The sequence below is a fragment of the Bubalus kerabau genome, chromosome 2, assembly GCF_029407905.1.
Source record: "Bubalus kerabau isolate K-KA32 ecotype Philippines breed swamp buffalo chromosome 2, PCC_UOA_SB_1v2, whole genome shotgun sequence".
NCBI classification, from domain to species: domain Eukaryota; kingdom Metazoa; phylum Chordata; class Mammalia; order Artiodactyla; family Bovidae; genus Bubalus; species Bubalus kerabau.
In genome coordinates, this window is record NC_073625.1 from 172422638 (window position 1) to 172436046 (window position 13409).

General features: G+C 40.3%; 1 protein-coding gene across 1 annotated transcript in view; it reads left to right on the forward strand.

The window, feature by feature from the left end:
• The window catches only part of PCOLCE2 (procollagen C-endopeptidase enhancer 2), a 92378-nt gene that overhangs the window by 59848 nt on the left and 19121 nt on the right, over window positions 1-13409 (forward strand). The window contains exons 3-4 of the mRNA XM_055569435.1: window positions 4644-4899; window positions 11204-11328. Coding sequence (XP_055425410.1) covers window positions 4644-4899; window positions 11204-11328 — 381 coding nt within the window. The remainder of the gene's footprint in view (window positions 1-4643; window positions 4900-11203; window positions 11329-13409) is intronic.

Here is a 13409-nt window from a genome sequence, read left to right on the forward strand (position 1 = left end):
TATTCACAGTCATTTCAACATCTGTGTGGATGATCCCTTTGGGTCTTTTATCTTCTCTTCTCCATCACTTCTTAGTCATCCACATTCATTGTCATTATCCTTGCCTCCACCACAATCTACAGACTTTATTTTCTTGGGCTCCAAAATTACTGCAGATGGTAACTGCAGCTATGATATTAAAAGATGCTTGCTCCTAGGAATAAAAGGTGTGACTGACTCAGAAAGCATATTAAAAAGCAGAGACATTACTTTGGCAACAAAGATCTGTCTAGTCAAAACTATGGTTTTCCTAGTAGTCATGTATGGATGTGAGAGTTGGACTATAAAGAAAGCTGAGCACCAAAGAATTGATGCTTTTGAACTGTGGTGTTGGAGAAGACTCTTGAGAGTCCCTTGAACAGCAAGGTAATCAAACCAGTCAGTCCTAAAGGAAATCAGCCCTGAATATTCATTGAACGTCTGATGCTGAAGCTGAAGTTCCAATACTTTGGCTAACTGATGCAAAGAGCTGACTCATTAGAAAGACCCTGATGCTGGGAAAGAGTGAAGGCAGGAGAAGAAGGGGATGACAGGATGAGATGGTTGGATGGCATCACTAACTCCATGGACATGAGTCTGAGCAAGCTCTGGGAGATGGTGAAGGACAGGGAAGCCTGGCATGCTGCAGTCCATGGGGCCGCAAAGAGTTTGACACGACTGAGCCACTAAACAACAACAACTGTCCTCACCCCACTGAGTCCTGACTTCTGTCCTTTTAACCCAGCGTGGATTCCATAGTCCACCACTGTGGTCATTCCCCTGCCCATGTCCCCTCTCCCTTCATCGTCCTAACTTGGCAAATATCCCTCCACCTCCCCAACCTCCCCCCACAACACTGCTTAAATTCAACTCTGCCTACTCTGGACCTCCCACCTAGGGAGCTGAACATGGCTGGGGAGAAAGAGAATACAACCATGCAGAGGACTCACTTTTTTCCTTTTAAATGAGACATAGTTTATGTACAAGATTATGTATGTTATAGGAATACAACATAGTGATTCACAACTTTTAAAGGCTACACTCCATTTATAGTTATTAACATTATAAATTATTGACTATATTCCCTGTGTCATACACTATATCCTTGTAGCTTGTTTATTTTGTGAAAGTGAAAGTCACTTAGTCGTGTCTGACTCTTTGCGACCCCATGGACTATGAAGTTCATGGAATTCTCCAGGCCAGAATACTGGAGTGGGTAGCCTTTCCCTCCTCCAGGGGATCTTCCCAACCCAGGGATCGAACCCAGGTCTTGTTGATTTTGTACATAATAGTTTTTACCTCCTACTCTGCTCCCTTTGCTCCCTGCCCTCTCCCCACTGATTTGTTCTCTGTATCTGTTAACCTGCTTCTTTTTTTACATTCACTAGTTTGTTGTACTTTATAGATTCCACTTTTAAGTGATATCATACAGTATTTGTCTTTCTCTGTCTAAATTATTTCACTTAGCCTAATACTCTCCAAGTCCATCCTGTGCTGTGCTTAGTCACTTAGTCGTGTCTGACTCTTTGTGACCCCATGGACTGTAGCCTGCCAGGCCTCTGTCCATGGGGATTCTCCAGGCAAGAATAGTGGAGTGGGTTGCTGTGCCCTCCTCCAGGGGATCTTCCCAACGCAGGGATTGAACCCAGGTCTCCTGCATTGCAGGAGTTTACCGTCTGAGCCACCAGGGAATCCCAGAGTCCAAGTCCATCCATGTTGTTGCAAATGGCAAAACTGCATTCTTTTATGACTAATATTTCATTGTATATATGTACCACATCTTTATCCATTCATCTACTGATAAACACGTAGGCTGCTTGAATATCTTGACTTTTGTAAATAATGCTGTTATGAACACTGGGGCACAGGTGTCTTTGAATTACTGTTTTTGTTTTTCTCAAATATGTACCCAGGAGTGGAACTGCTGGATCATATGGTAGAGAGGACTCACTTTTAATTCATTTACTTCCAGTGGACCTCAGCACTCATGGCAGCCCTGTTACACTTCCCTAATCTGTTACACCGGAGAAGGCAACGGCACCCCACTCCAGTACTCTTGCCTGGAAAATCCCATGGATGGAGGAGCCTGGTAGGCTGCTGTCCATGGGGTCGCTAAGAGTCAGACACGACTGAGTGACTTCACTTTCACTTTTCACTTTCATGCATTGGAGAAGGAAATGGCAACCCACTCCAGTGTTCTTGCCTGGAGAATCCCAGGGACGGGGGAGCCTGGTGGGCTGCCATCTATGGGGTTGCACAGAGTCGGACACGACTGAAGCGACTCAGCAGCAATCTGTTACCTATTCATCTGTTCTCAAACTCCCAGTAGCTCCTCCCGTATCCACTCTTTTGCTGCTGATGACCTCATTCTCTATTTTACTGAGAAAAGCAAAGTGATCAGAAGAAAAGTTTCATATGCCACCACAGCCTCATGTAACAACCTCCCTGCATCTGCCTGCCTTCTGCTCACTGGGCAGACCATCCGTGCTCCACGGTGTCTTAGATCAGCTCTCCCCAGCCTGCTAATGTCCAGGCAAAACAGCCACGTCAGAGTCACCAGTGACCTCTGGTTGCTAAACCCAGTGGTCATATCTCAGTCATCATCCTACTGACTAAAGAGCAGCGCCCGATTCCGCCAATCGTCTTTCCTGCTTGACACACTCTCTTCGTCTGGCTTCTGGGCACCACATCCTTCTTCTGGTTGCCTCCTACTTACTGACTCAGTCCCTTTGGTGGTTTGGCTTCATCTTGGAGACACGATGACATTGGAATGCCCCAGGACTCCATCCTTAGACCTCTATCCTTTTTCATCTACACTCACTTTGCGGGTGGATGAGTGTCATAGCTTTGAATTGCCCTCCATAGAGTTTATACATTTACGCAAATAGTCATTATTCACTCAAGGACAATCCAAATTACTTTAGTTAGAAATGTTTTTCTTAACTGGGAATTTTTCAGTGATTCATGGAGAGCTTGCCTACAGTCAAGGTAGCAGATGTGGCATCACATTGTGATAATTTTCTGATCATGGGATAAAGAAAGATTGCATGCAACAAAACAAAACAAAAAAAACCAAGGACATTCTGCAACAAATATCTCAGTGAGAATGTTTAAAAATTAAATTGGGTTTTCTGCTGTCATCTTCTTAGACTGTGGCTTTAGAGCTTCTGATGTTCATACTTAAGATAAGCCTCCAGCAATTAGAATGCAACAATGGTAAAGCTAAAATATCCCCCTTCTTGTGATTACTGGGTTATAGTTTCTCTGTTGGGTGTTATGTGTTTGATTAAAAAAGGCACGTAGCACTGACACACTTCTTATTATAGGAAAAAAAAATTTCATGTCACTTATTAGTATGGAGCACTTACCAACATGGGGAAGCCACATACATGTGATGACGTCTGTTGATCCTTAAGTCTGAGATGGTTAATTAAGATGAAGCGAACAGTGTTGCTTGTGGATCTTTGTTGGTTTTAAATCACTGATCTTTGTCATCTGTAGGTTTTTACAGAATGAAATTCTTATGCTATCGAGTGCGAAACAAATCTGATCAAGACTTTATGACTAAACAGCTTATATGAAGAAATTAAAAGATAGTGTGAAATAAATGGGGCTTTTGTAAGAATCCTGTCAAATGCTTTTGTAGCCATTTTTCTCTACCTAGTCAGGGAACAAGGAGGGAGGAGGAAATTATGGTGAAAAAAGTCTTATGAGAAAGTGGAGAAAGTGAAAACGCATCTTTTTCATCAGTGTATTATGTTTCAAGGCTGCCTAGTATATAGTTTTCACCTGGAAAACAAAAACTCAGTGACTTTGAGAAGAGCTGATTCAATAATTAATCAATATAATCAGTATGGATAATTGATCTGGCCTCTTGAGGACCCAAAGTAAATTATCTATAAATTACCTACACAGTTGCCAAATCACTCTTTGAGTTTGAATTTCATAGAAACATTCTATATCTTGAGATTGTCCTATTGTGTAATTTGTAAGAATTGACATTTCAAATGTATCTTTGCCGAGCACTATGTCTGAGTGCCATGGTGCTTTAGAACGTGCAGATGTGAGATGTGTGCTAAGATCCAGTCGGGCTTGGTATTCTTTGTAAGCTATGATTTGCTAATTAATAAGACTGATCCAGGAACTTCCCTCATGGTCTAGGGCTAAGACACTGTGCTACCAATGCAGGGGGCCCAGGTTTGATCCCTGGTCAGGCAACTAGATTGCACATGCCTCAACTAAGAGTTCGCATACTGCAACTAATAAAAAAAAAAAAAACCCAAAACGCATGCTGATACTAAGACATAGTGCAGCCAAACAAGTTAATAATTAATTTTCAAAAATAAGACTGATCCAATAGTTTGCAACTTTGAGACAGACTCCCTAAGAATAAGCTCATGTACCCTAGAGAATTGTGGAATTTGTGAAAAGATAATAAATGTTCGTCTTTTACTGGGAATGCATTATGGTAGAATGCCTTTTCTGGCCTCATTCAGTGTTGAAGGAAAAAAGCATGATCTGGGGTATTAACCTTTTCTCTGCTCATTTCAGTAATTGGCTTAGACGTGAAGATTTCAGACACCATTTCCATGACACAGTTTTCCCCTTGGCTGTTTTCTTGGCAGGTTCCAGAGGGAAAAGTGGTAGTTCTTAATTTCCGATTCATAGACCTGGAGAGTGACAACCTGTGTCGTTATGACTTTGTGGATGTGTACAATGGCCATGCCAACGGCCAGCGCATCGGGCGCTTCTGCGGCACGTTCCGGCCTGGAGCCCTTGTGTCCAGCAGCAACAAGATGATGGTGCAGATGATTTCTGACGCCAACACAGCTGGGAATGGCTTCATGGCCATGTTCTCTGCCGCGGAACCAAATGAAAGAGGTATTGTTCCCACATTACAGCAATAATAAGGGCCCATAGTTACTGAATGCCTCCTGTATGTCAGGCACTGTTCTAGGCACTTAATCCAAAGTTTAAAAGCAATTCTTCTCAGAGAGCTAATAAATACCACCAGATCATCAAAGTGTTAGTCACTCAGTCATATTTGATTCTTTGCGACCCCATGGACTATACCCCACCATGCTCCTCTGTCCATGGAATTCTCCTTGCAAGAATACTGGAGTGGGTTGCCATTCCCTTCTCCAAAGGATCTTCCCGACCCAGGGACTGAACCCGGTCTCTGGCATTGCAGGCAGATTCTTTACCCCTGAGCTCACCAAACCATCAAGAGACCATTAAAAAAATCAGTCTTGCCAATGGGCAGAGATGGACTGGGTGTCTGGGGTTAGCAGATGCAGACTGATATATATAGAATGGTTAAACAACAAATCCTACTGTATGGCACAGGGAATTATATGCATGTATTCGGAGATAAACCATATACAAAAATCAGTATTTTTTTTAAAGCCCATATATATTCTTATAAAATTCAAATGTAGAAATTCATGGAGTAAAAAATGTGAAACCTTGCATACAGATATAGAGACTTTTCGCCCCATGGTAGTCCCCTCTTAGAAACAGCCATGCATGGCTAGTGGGTCCCATACATGCTTTGTGCACTTACTTACTAGTTTGTACTTTTGCAATAACTTTTAAAATGTATAAGTGGGGTATGCTTTCATATTGTTTCACAGCTTTTTCTTTTTGCTTCGCCCTACAAGTTGGAGTAGTTTGACATCAGTACATGTGATCTCCCAAGGGTAGAAACCTCCGTCCTTGGAAGACAGCTGCAATGGCCGAGATCTGCAGCCTTCTGCCTAAAGGCACTGCCTAATCTTTTCTTGCCTTGGACTGTAGCTCAGCCTCTCTGGTTTGAGATATTAGAGTACAGAATCTGGGGCTGACAGAGCAGCCAGAACACTTGGGAGGAAATCCTGGCTGGGAGCTTCTGAAGAATTGAGGCACAAAATATACACATAAAATCCACCCAAATCTTTGGCTAACAGCTAAACTCTACATATATGGGGGAGAGCCCAGGTGGCCTGGCACAAAAGCATTATCTGGAATATGAAGAAACCGATCCCAGATACAGCTGCTGCCCATTAGCAGGGTGACAGACTTCGAGCTTGGATATAGCCAAGTTGAATGCCTGCCAGAACAAAAATCACTTTTCATTGGAACACAGTAGAATCTAGAGACTTTATAGTGTATCATAATGTATACACATATACATAATGTATATACATACACATATGTATATTCTTTATAGTGTATTCATAATGTCCTGTATCCAATCATCTGATGAAACCAGGAAAGTGTGTCTATATACAACAAAAAAAGCAGTCAATAAAAATTGACCCCCAGGCCTTCCCTGGTGGCTCAGTGATAAAGCATCAGCTTGCCAATGCAGGAGATACAGATTTAATCCCTGATCCAAGGAGATCCCACATGCTATAGAGCAACTAAGCCCGTGCACCGCAACTGTTGAGCCTATGCTCTAGAGCCCAGGAGCTACAATTACTGAGCCCACGTGCCGTAACTACTGAAGCCCATGCACCCTACAGCCTGTGCTCAGCAACAAGAGAAGTCACCACAAGGAGAAGCTGCACGCCACGAGAGAGTAGCCCCCACTCACCACAACAAGAGAAAACCCAGTGCAGCAACAAAGACCCAGCACAGCCACAAATAAACAAATAAACAGTTTTTAAAAAACTGCACCTAGCCCAGAGGTTACACTTAGCAGACAAGCGTTTTAAAGCGGCTATTACACATATGTTTAAAGATTTAAAGGAAAATATATGTGTAAGAAATATAAACTGATTGAGAATCTCAGAAAAGAATACAATGGTAATGCTAGAGCTGAAAGATAGAGACTATGAAATTTTGAAATTTATCTGAGGGACTTACAAGTAGATTGGAGATGGTAGAAGAAAAACGCAGTGGTTCTGATTAGAACTGATTCAATCTGAAGAACCAGTAGGAAAAAGATGAAAAAATGACAGCCTTGGAGATTAGTGAGACAATATCAGGTGGTCTAACATATGTGTAATTTGTGTCCCAGAGGAAAAAGAGAGTGATAAAAGTGCAGAAAAAAGGTATCTCAAGAAATAATGGCTTGGAGCCACCCAAATTTAGTGAAGAACATCAATTTACAGAGCTAGGAAGGTTAACAAACCCCAAATGAGATAAGTAAAAAATGAAGCCACAGCTGGCCACATCATGATGAAAGAAATCAAAAGATAAAGAGAAAATCTTAAAATCAATCAGATAAAACCTAAATTACATATAGAAAAACAATGGTATGAAGGATGGCTTTCTTTTAATCAGAAACAGTAGAGGCCAGAAGGCAGTGGAACAGCATCAACCCAGAATTCTATAACCAGGCTTCAAAAATAAAAGTGAAATAAAGACATTTTCAGATAAACAACCATGTCACAAGAAATATTGAAGGAAGTTTCTTAAATTGAAGGGAAGTGGCCCCACAGGGTAACTGAAAGGTAACAGAAGGATTGAAGGCCACTGGAAATGGTAAATATAGCAGACTATGTATTATTTTATTTTCTTCTCTTCATTTCTTTACCATCTGTCTGTTCAAAACAAAAAGCTTCACTGCGTATTGTGGCAAGTATAATATATGATATAAAATATATGACAACAATGGAACAAAGGATGGAGAAGCAAGTGGAAATATACCATACATGAAGAAATATTCTGTTAACTCTAAAAGGCTGTGATAAGTTAGAGATGCATATTGCAGTCCCTAGAGAATCCATTAAAAATGCCTTTTTCATTTTAACTAAAAGCCAAAAGATTAAAATGAATACCAGAATTATTTAACCCCCGCAAAGAAGGCAGGAAAGGAAGAAGAGATGGAACAAGAGAACGGTGTGACAAATAGAACAAAATAGTAGTTGGCACACTCAATCCAAGCATATCAATAAACACATTAAATATAGAGGATTAAATACTCCAATTAGAAGACAGTATTAGAATGGGTTAAAAAGCAAAGCCCAACCATAATTGTCTACAAGAAAGCACTTGAAATATGAAGACAAAACAGGCTAAACATAAAAGGGTGGAAAAATATGTACCATGCAAACTTCATTAAAGTGAAAACTAATGCTTATAAAAAGATAATTTTACATAGATAGCCTAAAGAATAGGAAAAACATTTGCAAAAATACCTCATAACGGACGTATATTCAGAATATATAAAGAACTTAAATAACTCAACAGTAAAAAAGATCCCAATAAATATAAAAATGGGCAAACAGCTGAACATTTACTTTCCAAAAGAAGATACACAAATGATTCATAAGTGCATGAAAAACTGTTCAGTGTCATTAGTTAACAGGCAAATGCAAATTAAAAACACAATGAGATACTGTTACATACCCACCAGGCTGGGTTGAAAACAAACTGACAGCACTTAATGGTGGCAAAGATGTGATGCAGCCAAAGTTCTCATCCCGTGAGAGGCATAAAATACTAAAACCACTTGAGGACATATTTTAGTAGTTTCTTATGAAATTAAACATCTACATCTACTCTTGGCCCAGCAATTGCATTCCTGGGTATTTATATAAGAGAAATGAAAATACAAGTCCACCAAGAGATTTGTACAAAAATGTTCATAACAGCTTCATTCACAGTAGCCCAGCCTGGAAGCAACCCAAATGGATATCAGCGGGAGAATGGGTGAACAAATTGTTGTTTCCACACCCCAGAATACTACTTAGCAATGTCAAGGAACAAGCTACCAATACACACAGCAACATGAATGCATCTCAGACATTGTGCCAGGCAAGAGAAGTCAAACACAGAAGAGGAACACCATATGATTCCATTTATATGAAGCTCTAGAATAAAACTAATCTACAGTGAAATCTTTCAGAGAAGTGTTGTGGAGATCCAGCACATTGACTGGTGAAGGATACAGAAATTTTGGATACATACATCATAGGAGTGTGGCTCACACAGGTGTAACCATTTTTCAAATTTTTACAGCTAAGATTTGTGCATTTCAAAGTATCGAATTTACCTCCCTCAAACCTATTAAGTAATAATAATAATAGTGCAAGTGGTGGGCATTGGCTAGCTATATTGATAGAATAGTAGAATGATGGGATTTCCCTGGTGGTCCAGTGGTTAAGACTCCACACACTCCCAGTGCAGGGGCCTGGGTTCAATCCCTGGTTGGGGAACTAAGGGTCCCCATGCCACACAGCATGGCCAAAAAGGATAAATAAATAAAAATAAAAAGACATTTTAAAAAAGAATAGTAGAATGATGATACTTGTTGAAACTGAACGACGAATACATAGAGATTCATTATATTGTCTGCTTGCTTTGTATATGCTTGAAGTTTTCCATAAACAAAAAGTTGTAGAAATTATTCCAACCACTATTTTTATAATACATTGTCTTCAATTTAAAGAATCCTTTTAAGAATGATTAGCTTCTGTGTCAAATATTTTATTAAAGTATATGAATTAGTTTCAGTTTTTCTTTGTTGGTTAAATACAAGTAAAATTAAATTAAAACTTGTATTGAAATATCTTTCTAAAATTATTTCAATCAACCCTTTAGTACATATGCATAGAGATGTCTGAAATGCGTTTGTCCCATACTTATTGTGGTTAGTTTTAAGTGGTGGGATTTGAGGGAATCTTACCCCAAATTCAATCCCTCCCCACCCCCCACGGGGAATAAGCAGCTTTACTAGGAGTCTAGATGTGTCCTGGAGAAGGCACTGGCAACCACTCCAGTACTCTTGCCTGGAGAATCCCATGGCCGGAGGAGCCTGGTAGGCTGCAGGCCATGGGGTCGCTAGGAGTCGGACACGACTGAGCGACTTCACTTTCACTTTTTCCTTTTATGCATTGGGGAAGGAAATGGCAACCCACTCCAACGTTCTTGCCTGGAGAATCCCAGGGATGGGGAGCCTGGTGGGCTGCTGTCTATGGGGTCACACAGAATCGGACACGACTGAAGCGACTTAGCAGCAGCAGCAGCAGCAGATGTGTCCAGGAAGCCCAGTTCAGTCCCAGGGAAGTGAGGCTATTATTCGCACAGGCCAGGAAGCTAGCATTACAGAATATTCTCTTGAAAACCAAGTGTGAAACCAAACCTTCATCCTTAGTATCCTCACTGTCAGCACTACTGCTGAGTCTGGCTCTGGTGAAACTTCTGGAACCTCCTAGTGAAATAATGAGATTTGTGCCTAAAGGGAGAACCTTTAGCACGGCTGAGTCTGGGCTCTACATTAGGTTAGGCTCTGGGTTGGGAGAAACAGAGGAATGGGTGGGGGGCAGTCTCATCCCCCCACACAAGGCCATCTCAGTGTGCAGGCGAGGGAGGAACCGAGGGTTTGGGGACAGAGGGCATACAGGGACGCAGGCTGAAGAAGCACAGTCCCTGTCAAACCATGCAGGCCTGTGCTGTGTGGTGTGAGGGCGCCGCCAACAGCCCCTTCCTGAGGCTCCTGGGGGCTAGCCTTCCTGGTTCTGTTCTGACGTCATTCAGAGCAGAAATGCGCATGCCCGGCACCAAGTCCAGGGGCATGGTTAGCTGTGAGGCTCAGAGCCACCCCACGCGACACGCGTACCTGTTAATCCGGCAGACTTTTCTGGGGCAGTCACTTTTCTCAGACCAGGAGAGAGCTTGCCCAACATCAGGCCAATCTAGAAATCAATCCTACCTTTAATGCTTTTCTGTATCGCTGACAGTTTTATAAACATATATTGTTTTGACAAAATTATTCTTGAAAATTGTGAAAGATTTATAAACAGCTTTCTAGTAATAAGAGTTGTCTATAATAACTCATTCAGACTGTGTCCATGGACCTGAATTTTAGCCTTATTAATAAATACCCCTGCCTTGAGTTCTTAAATGTATAGAATTGGTTGAGCCTGCATGGTGTTTGAATGTGTGAGTACCCCCCCAGATGTTTTGTCTCATCCAAAAAATGGGGAAAAGAAGAGAGTCTATGGCCCTCATTTCACTCCTTCACTCTCTTATGCTGATGTGATCTGTCAGGTAACCTCGAGATCATTCTGTGTGTGCGTATGTGCGTGTGTGTGTGTGTGTGTGTGTGTGTTTAAAGGAGACTATACTACGATTTTTTAAGGGAAAAACTAAGAGCATCTGCTACTGCCTTTATTATACTGTCAATATTCCAAGTTCCTATTTCCACATGGTTGCATTGCCATAAACGTGGACGTTTTTTCATTTTTAATAACTTCAGGTGATCAGTATTGTGGAGGCCTCCTTGAAAGACCTTCCGGCTCTTTCAAAACCCCCAACTGGCCAGACCGTGATTACCCTGCAGGAGTCACTTGTGTGTGGCACATCGTAGCCCCGAAGAATCAGGTAAGGTTCCCTGAAAACATGAAGAAAGTATGCATGTGTGAATTGCCCAGTGTGAACTGTTAAGATAACAGGCAAGGAAGGCCCTGCTGGACACAGGATTTCTTCATGCAGAGACCCAGGTTAAAGTTGCCTTTGTGCTCTCTGACTTGCAAAGTCATGGATTTAATTTCCCATTAGAGAATTATAATTTTCAACAGGTTTAAAATACAAACGGCCTGCAAATCCCACATGAGGTTGTTTAAACACTGTGGAAGGTGTTATAAGCACGGGTTTATGAGCAGCAGTGACCAAGTGCAGGAGGACAACAAATCCCCAAGTTTACGTACACCTCAGGTTACCCTCTGCTCACAGAGCATCATGTCCTGGTAACAGCCCTCCGAATCACCAAATCCAAAACAGCCAGAATGCTTCACTTCAACAAAGCCAGTACAAGCACATCACATCATTTTTTCTAAGAACAAGGTCTCTGATATGAAAACTGCTGTGCTCCATGATGCTTTTTCTTTTTCTTTTTTTTGGTTGCTGTTTAAAATTTGTGCAGGTTCCCCACAAATACCTATTCATTGCTCTAAAACAATCAACAGAGATCTAGTTTTCCAGTGTTTATTAGTTTGTGGTTATATAAATTTCTACCCTTTCTGGGGACCACTTTCAGATATTAATTTCAGGACAGAAGTTAGCATGAGAATAAACCAACTCTTTGCTATAGGATTTTGAAAATGACTTTTAAAAATTATTGTTATGGGAAACATTATAGACTTTAATCCAAACAGTGTATGGTGAATATTACGATATTGTTAAAAAAATTTTTCTAACTTGATCTTTTGTTTACACAAATACTACTTGCCATATATTCATTTCCTTAGTGGAAAATTATTCAGCAAATATACCACGCAGGTCAGTGATTTGAGTGCACATACACACACATACTTTGATCATAATCCTAAAACTCAGTTTTATGTTTAAATGAAAAATTTACTCATTTATTTGATAATAAAGGATTCTGTAAATCTATTGAACATTTTATAGTTTAACATTTAAAAATTAAATTTATCCAACATTTAAGCTATTACGTAATTCTTGAGATTGTATTGATCATTTTTCTCTTTGTGTCATTTGTAAATATGTTAGATTAAGTGATTTCCATTTAATTATACTTGCAGATTACAATTTGCCATCTTTTTCCCAAGTTTTTCTCTTTATTTAAATTACATTTAGATTTTATTTATTTAATTTTTGGCTTTAGCCAATTGAGTCTCTAGTCATAGTTGTAGTATCTGAAATCAGTGGAAACTGTCCAAATGAGAAAAATAATATGAGAAAATTAAGTCTTAAGTAATTTCTATGTAAATCTTTGGGCATTTTCTTCTATTAAAAGATATCTTTTAAAAAAATCATAGCTTTCCACTTTACCCTCTTTATTTTTATTTTCTCTCCCAAAATTTGTAACCAATTTCTAAGTACAAAAAGTTCAGCCAATTTTTTAGTAACCTGGAATGCATTTTCTTTCTGACCAATGAAAAGTTACAGGACCCAAAGGGGAAATATTTTAATGTAACTTAAAGCAGTGTTGAGTATGAATAAGCTATTATTCACCCTTTCCTGGTGCTTTTGAAAAGTGGATAAATATGTGGATATGTGGCAATCATGTTCAAAGCCAAACTTCCCTTTTATGTCTCTTTGTGATGTCACTCCTATTACAACTTCACCGACATTACTGTCCAAGTCTTCGCTAGCTAACAACTAATAACATCGTGACTGTCCTAACATGAGTTAACACCTATTATCTTCTGTGGGACCAGTCTCTGGGTGCCATGGGTATTTATGAACCCAGTGAGACTTCCTTTGATTTATATAGTGGAGGTACTCTTGAAAGATCTGCTTTTATAAGGGGAATGATTGCTTTTAAATCAAAACTTCCTATCGACTTGAGTATTTTAGGACACTATTGTTGGTACCAGTGCCAAAAAAAAAAAAACTTCAGAAATTTAACACTGACTTTGTGCATTCATGCTTCTATGCAGCCTCTTCAAAAATCAACCAGATCACCAAGCACGCTGTGCTTGGCAGACACAGTCCTA